This window comes from Parasteatoda tepidariorum, chromosome 2 (genome assembly GCF_043381705.1).
Source record: "Parasteatoda tepidariorum isolate YZ-2023 chromosome 2, CAS_Ptep_4.0, whole genome shotgun sequence".
NCBI lineage: Eukaryota > Metazoa > Arthropoda > Arachnida > Araneae > Theridiidae > Parasteatoda > Parasteatoda tepidariorum.
Genome location: NC_092205.1, coordinates 64,930,567 through 64,953,326, shown reverse-complemented (window position 1 = coordinate 64,953,326; position 22,760 = coordinate 64,930,567). Strand labels below are relative to the sequence as shown.

Here is a 22,760-nt window from a genome sequence, read left to right as displayed (position 1 = left end):
AATTAGTTAGTAAGGGAATCACATGATTTGTGAGGACATCACAAAACGCGAACTCTTAAATGTATGACAAAAATGTTTCCTTAACTACGAACCACATCGCAGTGCATAGAGGGAGGTTGTTAAGTTGAATGACGATATAAGTTGTCTGGGTGTACTGTGATCAAGAAGTTGACCTCATACCAGGAAGATCCTGGGTTTGAATCCCGCTTCAGGCATAGGTGAAATTTATCTCGTTGTTCTAACTGTCGTTTTTGAATTGTAGGGTTGATGCTGATCCAACTATATCGTGCCCTCGGAAAAGCAGTCAACAATGCTACCCTTTAGATACCATGGGACGCTACGAGGACATGAAGGGTGACGTACTTTTGCTTTCTTTTTTTAATTTTTCTTTCTTTCCTTTTATTTATTTATCTTGAAAATAAATAGGAGGACGAAATATTTCTTTACTTTTGACGAAATCCATTTCCTTGAAGAAACGGCCATAGTCGAAAGGCACTCTGACAAAATGATCACTCGGAGCATATATCAAGAAAAATGTTTCGTCAAAAACGAAGAAAGTTTCGTGAGATTTGAATATCCATTTTTTTTATGTTTGTAGAGGACTGGCCCAACTACTTTTGGATGGTCTGCAAAGACCTTGTTGCAACATAAAATCGAATTCAGCTTTTGCTGCTTTTAGTTTTTCTGCGGATAGCCTTCTGGCTCTGGCTGTAACAGGAGCACCTTTAGTCTCAATGAAATGTGCGATGTTGTGACTCTTGATTTTATTATAGGCGAGTGTTGGGCGCAAGAGGTCTGGAAATTCTTTGAGGATGGCTTCGTACTGATTTTGTACTGTGTTTAATGTTGGCGAAACCGCACCGTAGCCCGGGTCACCAATAGAGGACAATGAAGTGATTCCATCGATTAATTTACGATTTTTACTGTCAACCAAAAGGTGAAAGTGAGACAAAAAGTCAATACCTATTATTGGTTTATTTACGTCAGCTATCACGAAAGGCCAATTGAATGATCTTCTTAGTCCTAAATCCAAATTTAGTAATTTTTGTCCATAAGTCTTAATTTTGGTTCCATTTGCAGCGAAAAGTTCCAGCTTCGCAACAGACCGCTTTTCTTTTGGTTGTGGTGGAATCACGGAAATTTCAGCACCTGTATCGATTAAAAATTGAGTCGCACTCTCCTTGTCGCGAACAAAAAGACGACACAGCTCCACCCCTTGGTTCTCTGTCGTCCGCGAGAGCCGGGGATCTAGTTTTCCCGTTGGTGGAAGTTGGTCTNATGAATATTAGCGACTATAAGAAGATAAAAATACTTTTAATCAACATTTATTTGCTTATTTTTTTTCAATATTTAAATATTTGACATAAAGTAAACATATTTTATTCAACTTTTATTTGTTAACATGCCATAATTTAGATTTTAAATTAGCAAATTTCATAAAGCCCGAAGTTTGCAATCGTAATAAATTTATTAAAATAACAGTTATATATATATTTTACCATTTATAAACTTTTTATTATGTGTTCAGAGAGAAATTCACGAAAAATGTTGGAAAAAATGTTTGAAAAATATAAATATGAATTTACAAAGACAATTGTCATCGATTCTTCAATAACAATAGCTATAAATGAGTGTATTTCATATTTTGCAAAAATTATTATTTTTTTTTTGTAAAACAGGAGTATAAGACTCATCTTTTTAAAAAAGAAAATTAAAAAAAAAGGAATCTGAAGAAAAATTTTAAGATTGTAGCCACAAATGATAAATTTTAGATAGTTCTTTCGTAAACAGCAGTGATAAAAGTAAGAGAAAAAAAAAGAGTTATAGATGCAATTTAAAAATATTCGACAAGGTAATTGCACTTATTTTAATAATCTTAATTTTTTTTTACATTTATTGCCAATTTTTATTCATTAAACTTCAGATAAATGATGCATGAGGTTTCTCGAATAAATATAAATTATTATTAGTTATATTTTTGATTTAGTTTATATTTTTCAAATCTTTTCTTTTCGTTCACTGCACTAACAATGTCATCTAATGAACTAAAATAAATCAGACTGATTCTTTGAAACTTTTAAATAAAATATTACAACGTGGTTTTGCACTTCAAAAAAAATTTTAATTTCTCTTGTTTATTGTTAGATTTTAAGAATATATACATATCCGAAAATGATGAATGGGTTTTGGTGATAAAATCCCATTTAGTCTTACTTTTATTTCTTATTTTTAATAAATTTTTTTTCAATGTCTTATCCATTGCTCAATTATTGTCATTTTATGAACTAAAATCCTCAGGCTGACATTTTGAATCGTTAAAATAATATTTCATAAAACGATAATTAACCTCAAGCTTTAATCATACTTTTTTTGAAAAAATAATTGTAAATTAAAAAAATGAATTAAATTATTAGATAGATTAACTCTTAAAGATAGATTTTTGATGTTGAATCTAATCTTTAAAAAAATAATTATTACATATTTTCCATGATCGTAAAAACTTTTTTCTACATTTTTTATTAAGTTTTAATAGGTAAATTTTGACTAGTGAGCCGCGTTATTTTTGCTTCTATTTTTTTGAACTATATGAAAAAGTTTGCGTCAAACTTCTACTAGACTTTAGTTATTTAAATGATATAAATTATGACACACTTTTCCATAGCTTTTCTCAAGAAACTTATCATAATGGAAAAAGAATTTTCACGAACATTTTATTACGAAATTGTATGATCATTTTTCATCTTTTTAAGCTACTTATCCTCTTTGCGCCGAACATGCGTATAAGGCCTCGATTCTTTTTCTCCACACACTCCTGTCTTTGGCCAGGTAACGCGCATCTTCCTATCCAGATAACCCTACTCTACTAAGATCTTACTTAATGCCTCTTTGCCTTGCTATTCCCAGTCTCCCTCTTTTTCTCTTTCCGTCAGTTAGCCATGGGCAGGATTAATTCTATATGTTCTTAGTATATGACCGAATCATCTTCATCTTCGTTTTAAAATTTCTTCATTAAAGGATGGGATATTAGCTTTTGTGTAAAGGCCTTTATTTGTTATACTATTGCGACTGAAAATTTTAAGTATTATTTTTAAGCATCTATTGTGAAAAGTTTTAACTTTTTAGACATAAGAACTTTACGAACATAAGGAAGAAAAAGCAGTTAAAAAAATTAAAAAAAATTGCTGTAGAAATGTTCACTAAAAGAATTATGAATCACTTAAAATATATGTTGATGAACCAATATTTTTAGTTATTTTTTTTATTCTGTAATATCTCCAAAACTCTTCCATTAAGGTAAAATATATATTAAGTCCGTTTGAAGGAAGATTCGAAAATGGATCGTTATCCTAAGGCCTCATCAGTAATTCAAATCACGTCATCGTTTCGAAAGTACCAATTTAGGATTCCTCACATTTGATTGAGGGCAATATTGTAAATGATGAAATCATTTTGCCGACCAAAGGAATTACTCTCAAAATTGTGCCCTATAATATGTAAATCATCTGAGGGCTACTTTATTATGAAAACTAGAAAATGTGGATGTCAGTATTTTGCTTTTAAAACCATCAGTAACTTATTAGTTTTAAATAAAGCGATGCAATTAAGTTTACCAATAAAAAATAAAATATATTGCTTATAAAGAATTACGAAATATTGTTCATATTTTAGAAAAAAATTGTTTTTGTAAAATGAAACGACATAATTTTTAATTTTAATATTTTTTTGTCAAGGCATCTAAGATGTAATCACGAGAATCTATCAAAATACCAGAATACAAAATATTTGAGGTAGTAATTTCGGATGTGGGAAAATAATTGCAGAAGTGCTGCTTTATTTTATTTTATTTTATAACCGTCGTTGAACAGCCGACCCAATTTTTAGGTTTACTACTACTGATGTTCAACTACGTAGCCTTGTAATTTTGAGCCCAATCCAGAGGACAAGGGAACTCCTAGATAATTATTGGGAGAAATTTGCCTTCGTGGAGGATTTTTTGAAGGAACTAACCCGCATTTGCGTTACATGGAGAGAAAGACCACGAGAACCTCCCACGGTTAGCCTGACCACAAGGGGACTTCTAACCCATGATCCATCTACCACTGAGGATATTTCATATCAGCACTGTGGTCGGTGCAAGCCAGATGTGGAATTCGTATCGACCAGCCATCGCCGGAATCAAGTCCCGGTTCACCTCATTGGAAGGCGAACGCGTTGGTAGTATTTTATTTGAAAACTATTAACTTATTAGCTTTAACGAAAGCGATGCAAACAGTTTCGCCAATAAAAAACAATATATATATTTTATATTTTAGATAAGTAATATTTCTCACATGAAGAAATATAATTTTCAAATTAATGTTTTTTTCAAGGCATCTGCGATGTTATTAGGAGAATCTAGCAAAATACTAGAATACTGATCTTTTTGCGGAATTAAAGTGTTTTAAATATGGCGGGATTAAAGTGATTGAGTGAAGAGTTAAAACTATTTGTAACTTGTAAATCTAAAGGAAACGAAGCAAGCAATTTTATCAGTAGAAAACAAAATGTGTCGTTTATATTTTAGAAAAATTAGTTTCCTCATCTGAAACAACATAATTTTCAATTTCAATATATATATTTTTTTTACGCATCTGCGATGCTATCGAGAGAATCTAACAAAACAAGAGAAAAGAAAATATTTCAGGAAATAAAGTGCAGAATTATTTGATCAAAAGTTTGGTTCGGTGAAACAATAATTATTGATATCATAAAATATTGACTATACGAAAATGTAAAATCTAGTCCTTTGTGCATGGTGATCTCATATTGCGCGAAGGTTTCAATCAAATTATTACCAGAACCACCGATGTTTGGTTTACTTCCAATAATTCTCAGAAATGCTTTTATGTATCATAAAACCATTAGAATGTAGCAAAAGACTTTAGGTAAAAATTTTATCACAATGGTTTCGGCACTTTATAAAAAAAAAATTGTGGAATTCTTGTTAAAGAAAAAATACACGCATTTAATGTTGTTTTTTGGTTACTATTTTACAGTTTACTTACCCTTTTACACCGTAAAAACATTAAGATATAATTACCGTAATAACTACATGCACTCAGTGTGCAGGCACTGTAAAATACCGTAAGATCCATTTTTACTGAAATATGTTAAAGGACAAGTAAACTGTAATACCGTAATTTTTATAGCAATAATCACCTCGAAATCACCGAATCACTCAAATTAAATAAATATTACCATAAAAATTACAGTTTAATACCTTCATATAAATTGAATCTTACGGTGAAATTAATTTTAAGGGAAATAACTTAACGGTAAAAATTAATTTTACGGTAAAAAAAAAGTTAACATAAAAGTGGACTTTACGGATGAACACCCAAAGGGCCGGTACTTTATACCGTAATTCAATACGGATTTTTTTGCAGTATATTAAATGTTAGCTGAACTCTTTCCTACATAGTATATATTTCATTCACTATATTAATATTAAATGAAACACACTGCTGATGTCGAAGAAAGCTTAAAATGTTAGATGCTACAGACATCTAACCAGTGATTTTGATAAATATTAGAAATAAGCCAATACATCTCAGTTTACTTCCAAACTAAATAAAACCAATTTATAAAAAAAAAAAAAATGTTTTGTTATAGTAAACTTTAAACAAATATTTAAAACTCCTCTAAAACAATTTTTAGTATCGTATGGAATTTCATTTTTGTTACTTATTGTTTGAAAACACTTTTTACAATAAAATTAATGATTATATTTAAAACGTTTTCTAAAAAAAATTAATACTGTATAGATTCGAATTGGAATTTATACAATACTAATTTTAATAGTATAATATTAATATGTAATAATTGAATTTATAATTTATTAAACTTTAAGTTTTATACCCTGTACTTGTTTTTTACATGGAACTGTACTCTGTACAGTTTCCATGTAAGAGTGTTAAATGAGGCAAGATTTTATGTGCTGCTAATTAATTAAAAAACTTTGTATGCATTGTTTTTTAATTTTTCTTTGTGTAGTAGAATGAATAAACGATGAGAACTTGTGTAAAGCTTATTAGCATTATTTATAAGTTTTAACAGGAATTATAAGTAGTAGATTAAATAAATTAGTGTTTTAAATTCTATTTAGCGAAATACTGATTTTTAATCAAAGCAGCCTCCCTGTTAATTTCTCGTGTTATAAGAAATCATTTTCCATTTCAGGTGGAAAAATTTGTAATAAAATATAAATTGAGCCAAACAAATAAATAATGTTTATATCTCGTAAATACATTTAAATTTTGTTTACCTTATTTTAATTTTTGAAACTGATTGCTGTTTCTTCCGATTGCTGTTTCTTCCTATTTCATGGAATTTGTGGATTCAAAAACACTTCAAGGAAAATAAATTATAGCATTTCATTTCCGAAAATACCCAAGATTTTTTCCTTCATATCAACACGAAATATTGATTTTTGCTTTTCAATTCGAAACATATTATCGTTGTTTTTTTTTACATCAAATTTCTAATCAACATTTAATTAACTTCTTCCTTTTCTATTAATTATCTAAATTTGGATTCTCTTTGACTTTACAAATCTGTTTCTTTTTGAGGCAGACAAACAATTTAAGCAGACTCTAAAAAAATAATTTTATTTAAAATGAAATGATTAAACTTTGTAACAATTAAATTATAGATAGAAAATTATGAATTTCCTGATAATACACTGTTTTTCGTTCTTTTTTATTTAATTTCATTTAATTTGCGTGAGTTAAAAATATATTTATTGTTTTTTTACTGGTGCTTTTATTATGATAGATATTTTACTCAGTTTACTTCAACATTTACTTCTTATTCTGTTGAATATTACTCTATTTATATGCAAGAAAAAATTATTATTTATTATATTATATTTTAAAATGTATAAATATTCAGAAACTGAAAGCAATTTTATTTAATCTAAACATTCTATTTGAAACAATTCTGCATCGAGGAGCTTTGCGGACCCAAAAAGCACTGAAAAATGTTCTGACAATGTCGTTCGAAAACAAGCTGAAAAGTTTTAATTGTTTTTCTTCCGAAGAAAAAAGGTGGAGACATTCTCTCCGTGTCCTCTTGTTATAAATAAACAATTTTGTGTAGAATTCAAGTTTTGAAGACATATTTTTCTTTTTAATATAAAAAATATTTTCCACAGCGGCATCGACATTTCTGGTCACTTTTTCCTCAAATTAAAAATGTATAGAATGAATTTGGAAATTGAGAATTTGTTTGGTTCATTTATGTAGAATGATCAAGCCATATGCAGTTGTTATCTTTCCTTCTGCCAACCGGCCTGTGTAGGGGGCAAGGAATTGTCCTCTCATCAGAAAGGTCCTGGATTCAAATCCCGGGCAAGGTATGGATATTTCTTTCTCTGTCTGTGTGTTCTATGTCCTTTCTCCTCTGTGTGTGAATGTAACCAACCCTATAAACGGTTGTGGTTGTGTGAATGGCGTGGCAGAAGTCAAATTCCTGGCCATAGATGGCGCCACTGAAAAACAGGAATAATCGCACCCCCACTTCCTAACAAGGTATACGACGAAAAAGAAAATCTTTCCTACTGTATGAAAGTATAATCATGTATAGTATTTTTGATTTAAGATTTTAGCTTTAGTCTTCTTTAGCTTCTTGTTAGGCTTCTGAAAGGCATTTAAAGTATTGAGAAAAAAAATATTATAATATAAAAAATTACTTCACCAGAATTAATTGAAAATTTAACCGTTAAACACTCGACAACCGTTAAAAGTATGCAGTAAACTTTTCAAAAACTGAAGACATTTGGAGAGAGTTCAATAAAAAGTTTCGTACCATGGAGCAGAACCTTTGTTTAAATCAATCTTTCCTTTTTCTGGAAATAAAAATAAGTTTTAAGCAAGTTTAAGTTTATCGAGTTCAAGTTTATCAAGTAAGTTATCATATTTCAATACTTCAAATTAGTGCTGTGGTGGCTCAAGTGGTAGAGCACTCTTCTCCCAATTTGGTGATCCGAGTTCGAATCCCAGCGGTTGCAGGGCGATACGAATCTCTTGCACCCACTTCAGTGTTGACTCAAAATATCTTCAGTGGTATATACTAAAATAAAATTAACTCTCTAGAGTCCCCTTGCCGTTAGGCTATACATGGGAGGTTTTCGTGGTTTTTCTCTCCATGCGATGCAAATGCGGTTTAGTACCATAAAACAGTCTTCTATGAAGGCATATTTCTCTCAATAGTTGATCCAGGAGCTTCCTTGTCTTCTGGAATGTATTTAAAATAACTAGACTACGGAGTTAACCATTGGTGGAACATTGAACACTGAGCATTAGTTGAACTCAAGATTGGGTTCATATTTTAAAACGTTATATAAAATAAAATAAAGTAAAATACTTTAAGTTAAGTGAATGATATTATTTTATTCTAAATCACTGGATGAAGAGTAAAGTCTTGCAGTTATTATTTGGTATTTATATACAATATTTTGTTAACTGTTCTGTTATACTATATCCTGTTATACTTCTTCTGCTATCCATCTTACATTTTTCTCCCTTTCAACTTTTGTGTTCTCAATGAGTTTTAATTTAACTAAATTCTTCTTAGCATATTATATTCATTAAAATTAGATCCACAAAATAGAAATATCATTTTCTATTACTAAATGACTGCACCGAATTATTTTTGGACAGCTGTTTCAAAGCATATATTAGTCGGAAAATTATCAGATTTATTTTTTAACAGAAAAAAGTCATTTATCTCATTTCAATATTTTTTAGTAATATAATTGCTTAAAATTATTATTTAAAAAATGTAGTGTTAGAAATATAAAGCAAAAATTAATACTGCTTCGTTTAGGTTTTTTTTCTTCTACTATTAATAATATTTTCTTGTAATGTTAATGTTTCACTGTAGTTTTCTAGCCATTTTGTTTACTTCATTTCCGAATTTTATTCTACATAGTTAATCAATTAAATTCCTTGTTGTGTTCCTTGAATGTTTCAAAGATTATTTCATATTAATCGGATGAATAAGTCATGTTTACTTACCGTAAACGAGAAAGAAATACTGTTTTGATACTGCACCTTTAGATTTTTAATATTCATATAATGTGAAACACTAACATATATGGAGTCACAAAAAACTTGAATAATATTTCCTTGTGTCGGCAACAAAAACGACCGAACTTCTTGGGGTCAAAAACCAAACCTATCCTAATTTTCGTTTCAATAGCGCAGTTAAATGAAGTTGATTAAAATTTAATCGAACAATTATAAATTTGAGCAGGTAATTTAGGACTATATATTTCGATAATTTGATTAAAAATTAACACTGAGGAAAGATGGAGATAATTCACAGAAATTAGTTAGAGATACCATACCTTACTCATTATTGCAACTTTATACTGGTATATTATCATTTTTTTATCTTGTTTGTTAATATCATTTTTAATTTCTTATTTACCTATGCATTATTATATTTCTTTATTTTTATGCATTTTTACTAGATTTTGTAAGAATAAAGAACGTAAAAGTTTCCTTAAGCAGTGAAATTCATAATTAATTAATTCATAATTCATAATAAATTTGTAATATTTAGAAATTCTATGAATCATTTATTTCATAACATTTGGAAATTCTATGAATCACTTATTATATTTCTTTCTTTTTATGCATTTTTACTAGATTCTGTAAGAATAAAGAACGTAAAAATGTTGTTTCCTTAAGCAGTGAAATTCATAAGTAATTAATTCACAATTAATTCATAATTCATAACAAAATCATAATATTTGGAAATTCTATGAATCATTTATTTCAAATGTAATTTAAAATTAGCATTAAAATGTAGTTAAATCAAATAGATATGTCTATAAATTGATTCAATTGAGTAAAATGTTGATAAATGATTAGTTGAAAATTTTTAGAATTTTATCAAAAGAATACAAAAATTTTCATCAAAGGAACTCTTTATATCAAATGATTTACGAAATACTTATAAAACCGAACTAAAATAAAATGTTTCAATAACGCTAGATAATGAAACGGATAAAAATTTCTTTGAACGTTTATAAATTTATGCAGGTAATTTAAAGCTTTATATCATAGTAATTCGATTAATAGCTAACGCGGCAGAGAAATGCGTACAATCAACGGAGATCAGATAAAAATGCCTTGCCCAATAATAAAGCATAATTTTATGGTATACTACTTCCTTTTTTACTTCATTTTTTAGTAATATTTTTGATTTTCTTATATTTTTCTTTTTTTTACGTTTCTAAATGCTTTTGCAAGAATAAAAGGAGCAGAAGTGTTGTATCGTCCGTCACTGAAATTCATAACTGTATAGACTGGGAAATTCCATGAAATTTTTTACATCAAATATAATTTAAAGGAGAAATTAAAATGCATTTAAATGAAATAGTTATCCCCATAAATTGATTCAAATGTGTATAAATTGAATGAATTTATAAATAAATGATTGAGTTCTGTAGATGCATACTTTGAATATTTTTAAAGCTTTATCAAAGGAGTACAAAAATTTCAACAAATGTTCTTTTTTCAATGGATTATCAAAATACGTATAAATCTAAATTAAAATGAATAAGTATTCTGTGAGTAATTGAAGAGAGTTCGAGTTTTTTGTTGAGTGCAGTGAGCAGATGGTGGAGCCAACTAGCTCAAAAAATCTTCTTACCAATAGAAATACTTTACTTTACTTTAATTATTATTTTTTTTCCTGTGCCAAAGATAGTCACGGGCTCTAAATCATACTTTTGGAAGATCTTTCAATTTTAATAGCTTTTCCAATGCTATTTAAAAAAATGTCGTATTGAAATCATATTCTGGCATATTTAATCATTTATTTCGGCTCACCTAAAAGATTTCAATTCTTAACACACCTCTACATTAAATTTGAATAAAATATTGCCCATTTCTTTTTACATTTCATTTTTTAACTTATTTAATCGAGTACTTCTTACGATCATTTCTCACCCGTTATATTTTAAGCTGTCTGTTTTTGCTAACAATTCTATTTAAAATTCATTATTAATTGATAATTTAAGCTGCAGATAGCTAACGTATTATCATTTGGCAGCATTCGATGATGACTACTTTCATTTTAAACAATCATTATACATTTTTCCTACATGCTTTGATTTTTTTTATCTGTTATGTTACATATTCATGTACATCTCCCTGCTTTTTCTCCCTGCGGAAGGCAAATTTGTTACATGTTTAATACATTTGTACTTAAATAGAATGAGATATTATTTATCAATTATGTAGCAGTTCTTGCATAGCCATGGCTTCCTCCTCACTTCATGAACTTACGTAAGACGAAAATAACAATCGTGGGGAACAAAATAAAATATTTAATTTGGCTATTTATTCAGTTCTTGTTGAACTATATCATATATAAAAACTTACCTTAGATCACTTTCATTGTATTTTACGTACTGAAATTCCAAAATGTTAAGCTCCCTTAATGCAGCATCCGAGATTTGAACACCTTGAAAGATTTACCATGCGTTTGACCTGAATCCATAAATAAATATGTTTTCCACCTGAGACTATCTTCATTCTTTAACACAACACGTGGTGCACGACTGAGATTTGAAGAAGAAGAAAAAAAGAAAACTCTTTCTTTTAAAGCCTTTTGGAAACGCGATTCGAACTGTCAGTAATTCAAAGATTTATACAAGTACAAAGTTGGGGAGAAAAACCTCTTCAAACTATAAAAGTGTTCACTATTGCTTTCTACCTGGATTTAAAAGAACAATCTAAGGTGCTTTACTTTCTTTGAATATCTTTTGCATTTCTATGAAACTTCAATTTCTCGGTTTTTTGCTGGATAGATTTATTTTAATTGTAAATATGAAAACAAATTTAACAGTAAAAATTTCTTACAGAGCCTTATATTTCACAAAATACTATTTAAAAAATAATAATTTTTTGAGCTAAAAGATCCATAAAATATAGTCATTTGTAAATAAAGCAGCACACTTTGATACATGGTTTGAAAAAAATAAAAATGAAAATTCTTTTTTATCAATCAGAATTGAAACGTTTTTACCGAATTATTTAAATTATTTACTATATTTTTAACCATTATGTTAGCTGTCTTTACTTAAGAAATTACATTTGAGACGCAGTTATTACAATGGCTATAGTCGCCAGTTTCATTGATTTGAAATGTCGTTGCCTGATAGGTACTCTTGTCTTCGTTGCACTTCATTCAATGTTTTCAAAACTGACATCAGTCGAAGTGTACACTCTTTATTATTAAATAGCAAAAGTCAAGGAAGGTAGATTTTCAATATCATATTATGTTAAGAGTAAGGAGACTGAATAAATAGCTTAAATTATACAGATGTCTCAAAAAGAATATTAATGGTACCGTGTATTGACTATTAATATAGAGTACAAGATATGATCTGCAATTGAGACAACATATACTTAATTTTGAGCAAAATGCATTGTTCCAAAGTGAGATGAAGGAAGAGAGAGATGCTTGCTGGCTGACATCAAGATTCGAACCAAGCACCCCTGGGTTCTTAGTTGGAAGCCCTAACCCCCATAATTGCACATACACGTCCAGGGAGTGTTAGTTAGCTATATTTAGTGGCCGCCATGATATATCATGAAATACATTCCATTCGTTTAAAAACTATGCAGCGAAATAAGCAACCCTTTCCACAATATAAAATGGAAATTAGTATGTCATATTGCTTCATTTGAGAGGACATTAAACAAAGTTTTCCTTCTCACTTCGAATTTGCTAAAACTAATTAAAATTTTTAAAATTAGAAAGGATATTAATAATAAAAAACAGATATTAATCATAAATTCTTTTTTAAGTTCGCATGTCACCACTTTTGATACTAATAACATTATTGTATTTCCTATCAAATATCTAATAATAATTACACTGGGGAACATTTCTTTCTTTTCTTTCCTTTTCTTTCATGAATATTTTTTTACAGATCTTAGATACTTTTGTATCCTTGATTTCAAACCTACAATCGAATCCTCTATCATATCTATATTTTTTTGATAGTTTGGTTGACATTTTTAATCCATTATTTTTTGAAATGTGCAATTTGAAAACGTTATAAGTATCAGGGAGTAACATAAATGTTGTGACAAATTTCTATAAGAGTTAGGGCACGTCATCAGAATTATAACTGTATAGGAACCCATGACCAGGAATTCGCATTATGAACGTGGGTGCATAGGAAGTCATAAACAAGTCATAATAGGAAAGCGCATGATTTTATTCCCAGGTATGGATTCTTATGCAGTGGCCTAACTCCCTTGAAAGTTAGTCGCGACATTTATGAGACTCCTTGTTATATATAACGTTTTTAAACTTGTACATTACGTTAAAAACAGGCTAAAATTGTCATTTAAAGAAAAATCTGAAGCTTAAGGAGGAAAACTAACTTCTGATTTGAAATCCCCACACCCAAATCAGGCAAGATCAAGCATTTGTATAAATGCATCAGAAATTTGTTCTCTAGTGTTAGTTTCATATAGAATCAGTGAGGCAAAACAAATTTATTTATTTTTTTAAAATAAATAAATAAATAAATGAAATATAATAAATAAATAAGAAAGTGAAAAAAAATCTTTTTTTTTAAATATTTGGCAATTTTTACGTCACAGCAAATGTTTAAGCATGTACTAATAAATAATTTTGAATGAAATGACTTATTTAAATCATGCATACTATAATATATTTTTGTATGAGGAACATTCAAATTTCCAGTTTTGACTCCATTAAATTAATTAAGTTTTATTATTTAATAAACAATATGTTTTCATGCATAAATTGAAATGAAAACACTGTATAAAAATGACTTGTTAAAATTACTTCATGATCTCGTTCGTTTCTTCAATTTGAAATTTTACCATTCGTAAATACGCCGTCTCAAAATCTCATAAAATATGCAACTGTTTAATTTAATTTTTACCACAAAGCAAAGGAAGAATCTTTTCATGGCACACTGTATCGCTTATTTTAAGAAAATAGGCGTGAAGTAATAGTTTACTACAAACAGATAGCAATGGTAATAAAAAATTTAAAGTCTTTGAGAAACAGCCAAAATTAAAATAATTATATTTTACTTCACTGCGGAACGCATTAAACAAAGCCTATTAGTTTTCATTCCAGTCCAAAAATATTTTATTTTCAGTTTAGCTGATTTTGGTTTCAAAACTTATCTCTTTTGTGTTAATAATCTATGCTGTTTATTTCATTTTCGACACTAGATTCACGTGACGCTGTTGCAGTGTTATTTCAAAACTCGTAATTAAAATTCTGCATTTAATATTTATCTCTTTCTTATCATAAACCTTTTCTAAATTGCAAACGAATTTTGAGGCAAGGTATATTAATATGCATAATAATTCAGAACAAATAAACATTTTGCAGTTTGAAATTAGAATTAAGTGATTCAAAATTTGTTCATGCATTACACTTTTGATGTTACATACACTTTTGATGTTTTAAAAATTTTGTATTTAACTGAAGTTTGGGTTAAAGATATTATTCATTTTAAATCACTGTATCGTTCTGAGATTATGAAATGTAAGCCAAAGATTCGTTATTAAATTACTGTGCAAACAATACATAAACAATAAAATACGCTAGCGAAATATGAACAACAAAATATGTTAATTTTTAGAATAGGGGCATTTTATTTTCGCTTATATCAAGAACTTTGGTCTTGCACAATTAATTTAAAACTAATTAAAGCATAATTATATTTTGATATTTAGCAAGAAAATTTTAATTTTATTTGCGGATGTCAAATTTAAGTAATTGTGTACCAGAACATATATAAAAGTCTTTGGTTTGCATAATTATTGTAAAATAAATTAAAACTTAATTTTGTTTTGATGTTTAGAAAGCAAAGATTATATTTATACACAGATGTCCAATTTCAATAATTTTGTAGAAACACTTGTTTAAAAGAAACTTTTTTGAACCTAAATAAATATACAGTTCAGTCACATTAATGTGACGGAAACGGCTAATTTTGTGAACTTTTATATGAACTAAATTTATGAACTTTTACCACGGCGGCATGCGAACAGCATGCCGCCGTGGTAAAAGTATACCATGCATAGCAAAATGGCACTATCCAAAATCAATGGCATGGCACATGTGGTGCACCACGGGCTATAGATAACAGAGGTGAACGAAGGCTAAGGAGATGCGCTCGGGAAAATAGACGTGCAACTGACCGCCCAGATGAACCAAGGGGCTTGTTGAGTACGGCAAGAAATATACCCTATTTCTTCCACTCCTATATTTTATTAAAACAAAAATTCTTAAAAGAAAATACAAAATTGCAACATATTTCTAAAACATAAACTCGAGTTCCAATGTATGAGTCAAAAGTTATTGGAGACAAAATAAAACGCTTTCACCTAACTCTCCATTATACAAAATCTATCCAATTCTTATTTCAAAACGTAACAGGGCTACCAAGAGTGCATTCTCAACAGCGGTTCAGCGAAAGGTGCTGTCCAAAAGTCTCCGTAACAGACGCCTTGTTAATGCTTTTGATATGCGGTCACATTAATGTGACTGGACAGTGTATGTTTAGACAAGTTAAAATTGCATTTTTATGAGTGTAGACAAATCTTAATTTGTTATTAATAATAATGGAATTACTTTAATGAGCTAGTGACAAGAGTCGACAGAACTTGATAAGATATATATTTAATATGAGAAAAATGGACTAAGTCTCCAAAAAAGGCAAAGTGGCTGTTTGGGATTTTTTCTCCTTTAATGCTGACACTTGTTGTAGCTTGAGAAAACTGTCTACACGATATTCGCTTCTACTTCTTGCAATTTTGATTAATTTTTGTTCGTATTTTTAAATTCGATTTATTGTTTCTTATGAAATAGTAATTAGATAAGAGACAAAAACTGTTTTCTCGCCTGTTTTGCTTCAAGAACATCTGTGAGATATTTAATGCCCCTGTTGTNAAGAGTGCATCCTCAACAGCGGTTCAGCGAAAGGTGCTGCCCAAGGGTCTCCGCAGCAGACGCCTGGTTAATACTTTTGATATGTGGTCACATTAATGTGACTGGACAGTGTATGATTAGACAAGTTAAAATTTCATTTTTATGAGTGCAGACAAATCTTAATTTGTTATTAATAATAATGGAATTCCTTTAATGAGCTAGTGACAAGAGTCGACAGAACTTGATAAGACAATATATTTAATATGAGAAAAATGGACTAAGTCGCCAAAAAAAGCAAAGTGGCTGTGTGGGATTTTTTCTCTTTTAATGCTGACACTTGTAGCTTGAGAAAACTGTCTACACGGAATTCGCTTGTACTTCTTGCAATTTTGATTTATTTTTGTTCGTATTTTTAAATTCGATTTATTGTTTCTTATGAAATAGTAATTAGATAAGAGACAAAAACTGTTTTCTCGCCTGTTTTGCTTCAAAAACATCTGTGCCCCATCTGTGCCAACATTTAATGCCCCTGTTGTTGTACAGTTTTACTTTACCGGGATTATCTATCACCATAAAAGTGTGTTGATTGTTGACGAAATCTCATTCTTTTTTTAACTTCTATGAGCAACAGTCAGACATTGAACTGATCGTAATTCACGGGTTCCAATTGATCATTGAAGTCAAACATTACTGGCCGTGTTCAGTGAGTGCTCATGTATAATCACTTCGATTCCAAGAAGTGATCCCAAGGAACACTTTTTGTGAGCTTTGTAATCACCCCTCAAAGGAACTAAGTGTGCATGTTATTGAACCTCACAAAACTCTTCGATAAAAAAATCACCGGTAGAGGGGCTGCCAAAGTGGTTGATTAGAGGATCAAAGTTATTATGCCATGTCTTCGGATCATCCTCAGGGACGTTTGTAATTGCCCATTGTTCAGCACATGTTTTAGAAAAACAAAAAAAGTACTAATCTTCCATAAGCGACGATTTCTGCTTTTAACAGTATAAAACAACAGTTTAACAGTTTTTTATAGCAAAAAAACTACATAATAGTTTTGCTAAAATATCCAATGTGTATTATATGATCGTGTACTATATTTACATTCTGATTTTTAACAGTTTTGTACTAAAAGTAGTATATTTCTTCAGTATACCCGATGTCTAAGGGCAACAGGTCTGGGGCTCCCTAACTGGGCAAAGAGGACTCACCTTTTCATCCTTTCAGTCCCCTCTGCAGAGGATCAAAATTGTAATTGAATGCCTCCGGATCATCTTTAGGGATGCTTCCCAGACAGTCGCCAATAGCCCATTGTGCAGCTCTAGTGTGACGTAAATGAACTACAACTACAACATCCTTTCAGTGAGTTGATGAAATTACCAAGCAATTAAAAGGAATAAACCCAGAGGGTTCCACGTTCGGGAGATAAACCAAACAGAATATCTACTCCTGCACCTAAGAGATTAATGTCAAGAAAATTGGTTTAGACATATCATGTTCCTGTCCTCTATATTCTAGTGCACCACAGACTATTTTTTATTTATTTTTCAGTATGCATTTTCATATATATTCCAATAATTTGGTAAAATGCTAGAAATACAAACATGAACAGCACTTCAATTTAATCGCAAGCTAAAGTTCCTGTTTTTGAATAATAATAGTAAACGAGATAAAATTATTTTTCATACATATATGATGCTAATTTAATGAAAACAAAGTTATCCTATAACCTTACAGTTCAGTACCTTTTCACATTAAAAAAAATGTGAAAGTCTTTAGTTTCTTTATTGCTATAAAAATACAGAACATTGCTTTTTTAAGCGAAAGATTTCCTTTCTTATGTTTATTTGCTCTCTTGACTTTAATTAATTCCTTTGTTTTTGTTCTGTGGAAAATATTAATTAAACTTAAAAGACTTTTGTGCTTAATTATAACCAAAACAAAAGGAGAAACAACTAGAATTGAAATTAAAAAATCTCTGATATTATAATCCTAAACAACTTCTTGAAAAACATTTCTCTTTACTTTTGCTTAAAGGAAACTCTCCAAACACTAAAAAATTCTAGAAAAGATATTGTTGAACTCTAATAAAGAAGCACTGTTAGACAACTTTTTCAAAAAGAATCGCAAAAATAAATATCATTTTTCAGTTCACTTTGTTGTTCACTTAATTAATGTATACAGATTTTAAACTTTATTAAAAAAATCAGAACAGAAATGTTTTTATTCTTTATTTGCCTTCAACCTGTTTCCATTAAGAAGTTTGTCTTCTACATGTCAATACGAATTTTACGATCCTGAAACCTCAAACCAGTCATTTATTCATTATTGTATTATAACACCGCATATTATTGTTTGTTGGTTTTTAGCCAAAAATGAAAAGCTAAGACTCAAAAGAAAAAAAAAAGCTAAACCATGTCAAGCACTTATTTGATAGATATGATTTATATTGGACCTATCTGACACGTGGCTCTCCTACCACATGAAGTCAGACACTTTGATAAGTAGGACCTAGAGTCTGAATTTATATTTCTCTTCACTTTTTGCAGTCTTACAGAAAGTATTAAATATATAAGAGTTTAGAATAACTATTAAAAGTTCAATTTAACTTAATAATACAAAAGTCACATTAAAAATACCATATTAATTGATCCGTGTAAAAAATATTTACATTACATTCAAAAAATATTCTAACTTAAAGTGTTTTTGCATACTAATTTCAAATGTTTTCATATTAAATATATGTGTGAAGCATTGTAAATTTACTAAGATGAAATTCACTGAGTATTTCTTTAACTAATAGAAAATAAAAAAAAAATTGAATAAACTGTACAAGATTGAATGCAAACATATATTGACAAAAATTAAATAAATGAAACGGTAAACAATTATTTTATTAATTAAAATTTATTATATATAAAACGTAGTAAAATAAAAAAAAATTCTTTTTATCATAAAAAGTTTAATAGCACACATTGATTTTTTAAAAACACGCCTACCAAAATTGAGGTCCACTCAGGCTTCAAAATAAGCAGGCATTAGTCGTTATTTACACCTAAAAATTTAAATTCGAAACCTAGAAAATTACACGAAGTCGTCACTCTTGACTCCCAACTTTTAAAATACATCTGCTTCCACGCTTCAACTCAGGGTCAAGGTATACAGCGGACGGAAATTTACGAGTATGACGTCGTTATACGCTACGAGTACTGCTGCCCAGATTGGAAGTTACGACATTCAAATTTGAGTTATCTCTTTTTTGAAGTGTTCTATCCGTGACCATTCCTTTGTAATTTAACGCCACTTGATAAAAGTTTTTTCTGAAGTTATTTATCATTTTTTGCCTCTTTCCCATGATTTATAAAAATTTTACTTTTTTTTAATTCGATATTATTACGACGTTTGAATTTAAGCTTTAACGCGTCACGTTTTGACAAGTTCAATTCGAGACGATTGTATCATACCGTTGAAAGACAGCTTTTTTCGGTTTTTATTTATCCTTTTACAGCCCTTTTAGCATGGACTTTTAAAATCCAATTTATTTAATTCCTTATTACAACACACGAGTTTTGAATTTGATATATGACTTTTAATCGCGTTTGACCCGCAAGGACTCCGTCATAAATCCGAATTGTTTTTCGACCATTGTTTCGACCATTTACATTCGGTTTTTATTATTCTTATCGAATGCTATTACGACAAGCTTGCTTGTCGAATTTAAAGAGTCACACTTTTGCATTAGCAAATCGTTAATCCAAGTCGCTTATGAATCGTTTTTCTGGCAGCTGTCTGTCGTTTCTCGGTGATCCCAGCGTGTTTTTCTTATTTCTATTCCAATATTTTTAATACGATGTTATGGCCAGCTATGGTGCTATTCGATTTGTATATACCAATATCTTAGTTATCTTTTAATTACGTGCTCAATTCACGACCATTCAATCATAAATCTACTTAAATTTCCAATTACTTTTTCAACGGCTATTACAGTCACTTTTCATTTTTCAGCTATTTCGATAGTGTTTTTGAAATTCCGATATTTTAAATGCATCATAACCATTAGCAACATTTTAAAATTCGAGAATTACCCTCATTTTGAAGCCGACTGTGTGAATTTAACTGAAGAATTGCTTTTGGAATAAATATTTCTCATTGAATACCTATTTTTTTAATGATAATATTAAGAATTTTGTATATCTTGAATTTCTTAAAACAATGCATATCGTTGTGAATTGCAATGCCTTTTTTAGGATGACTGTCTTTTTTGAGAGGGATTTAGTACCCTTTTATTTTTTATCACCCTTTTAAGATCTGGATCGAATCCGCAAAATCAAATTTTAAAAATACGTTTTTTCCCCTGAAATTTTCTATTTTGCCATGCAAAATTACGAATTTTAAAATGATGTAAAAATTGTATACCCCACAATTAAAAAAAATTTCGATCATTTCTAATCCATTGAAAAAAAAGATAGGTTCACTTAGAAAATTCGTTTTTGTCCCTGATTTCTTGACTTGAAATATCGCCCGTACTAATTAATAAGCATATTTGATGTTAACCCCTCAAAACATTAAGATTGAGTCCTACAACGAAATCATCCGATCACTGGATCAAAAACTATTTAGGGTGATAGGCCGTAATTTTTTTTACGCATTATTCATCTCAATAATGAATTTGACTTCACACAAAGAGAAAAAATTTGTTTTATGAACACTTAAATTCCTTCATTAACTCTTTTAAAAATTGATTATTTTGTCAAATCATAAAAATATAACAATTGGCTAAAAATTTTAATTTATTTTAAAAAATAACTTTAAATTATTTAATTGTATCTATCAATTAGGAAGTTGCAAACATTTCTCACATGACAATGCAAGGTGCTAATAGCTCTGAAATACTCTTACTTCGATTTTAATTTTTCAGACTTAATTAATCTTTTGCAATCATTCAATTCCTGTAAATATTACATTTAAAAGTACATGTACTCAGGGTGTTAGTACATGTACTTAGTTGATTGTAAAAAATACGGGCACGCAAAATACCGGTACTTTTTACAGTAAAATAAATTTTACCGGAACATGTTACGGGGCCAAAAATTTGATATACCGTCACTTGTACAATAATAATTATATTGAAATCACTTAATCTCTTTAATTAAATATTACTGTAAAAATAACTGTGTAATATTTTATAGTAAATTGAATTTTACGGATGATGCCAACAAATTGCCGATGCTTTATACCGTAATTCTATCTGTAATTGTTCGCAGTGTGTTTACTGAATCGATGAAATTCCGTAAATATTACTGTAAAAATCATGTAATAAAATTTTGAGCGAATTCACCCTAAGGGTCCTGAGTGTCGAGTGATTCACCCTGAGTGTTCGTAATTATTCAGGAATTAATTGCAATGCACTTTCTGTAATTATTATTTATTTACCATTAAATACTTTTTATCCTTAAACTATACTAACTGTTTTAAGAATTGAATATAATTTAAAAGAAAAGTTGACAATATATCTTTGATGATCCCCAAAGGAAAAAAAATAATCCTTGAGATATTTCCAAATCTAAAAGTTCTTAAAGTGTTCCTTGCGATATTTCCTTTTTAATAATGTCTTTGAAGTTCGCAGTCTCTTTGAGAAAAATTTTGGGTCAATTGATTTTATCGAGAACCAAAAAATATACTGACTTATCAAGTTCTGTCAAAGAAAAGAAAAAGTGCTTATTTGTCAGATAAAATCATTTGACTTTCTCTCTTTCCCGAAGAATTGTAGAGCAAATACTTCCAACTAAATTAAAGGATATATTCTCAGAGTTCTTTAAAGTTCTTCTTTCACAATAGATCTTGCTCGAAAATGACTTGACTAGTTTTGAACTATGTCATTATATTTAAAATTTAACTGCATATCATTATTTTTTAATCATTATTAAAATATACTAAAGTTAACGTTAACCTTTGACACAGAATTTCTTATAACATATTTTTCATACTTTTTTCATTTCTTTTTTTGTATTAGTTTGAGTCAAAATAAGTGAAAAATAGTATAATGAGGGTTTTAGTAACTTAAGCGTACAAAACACAGCATCAAACATTAAATCTTACAAACGCTGCTCACTTCCAATAAATAATGTTTTTTGCACTTTTTTTCAGCTATTTAGAGCAAAGCAAAACATTTACTTATCCTTGAAATTTTTTTAATTTACGATATCAGTTATTACATATGAATGGAAAATATTCAAAAAAATTTTTTTCTGAGTTTTGGACTTTAGTACAAATATAATTGCGATAATCTAACAAATCTTTTTAGTCATTGGACTGTTCTTAATAATTGAAATATAGCAAAATAGATTTTTGCTTGTAAGTAGAGAGAAAGAAAAAAACATTTATAAACGAGACACTGGGGTCCCATCTGGGTAAAAAGGTTAATTATAAATATTTTTGCCTTATTACCCTGGTGAAAGTTATGTTAAATTTGGTTTTTTTTTCTTCTAAATTTTATAACTAGTGCTGCTAAGCACGAAAATATAACACCAAAATATATATTGGTGTAAAGTTATTTTTTTAAATATTGATCTCTAATGAAAAAATCTGGAAAATATTTGGAAAATGACATTGTTTTAAAACCTTCAATATTAGATTTTATTGGTATTCTTCGAAAAATGTCTCTGGTGTAAAACATAACCTTCAATACAGTTCCTAAAATTTTTGCGGCGTTAATTCAAAATTTCTAGAGCTGAAATAATTTCCAAAAACCATTATATAAAAAGTTTCTGGAA

The 22,760-nt window shown here is 29.2% G+C and overlaps 1 protein-coding gene across 1 annotated transcript in view; it reads right to left on the bottom strand.

The window, feature by feature from the left end:
* Positions 1-586: 586 nt before the first annotated feature.
* Positions 587-22,760, bottom strand: part of LOC139427306 (uncharacterized) — a 29,991-nt gene continuing 7,817 nt past the window's right edge. The window contains exon 2 of the mRNA XM_071188489.1: positions 587-1,275. Coding sequence (XP_071044590.1) covers positions 587-1,275 — 689 coding nt within the window. The remainder of the gene's footprint in view (positions 1,276-22,760) is intronic.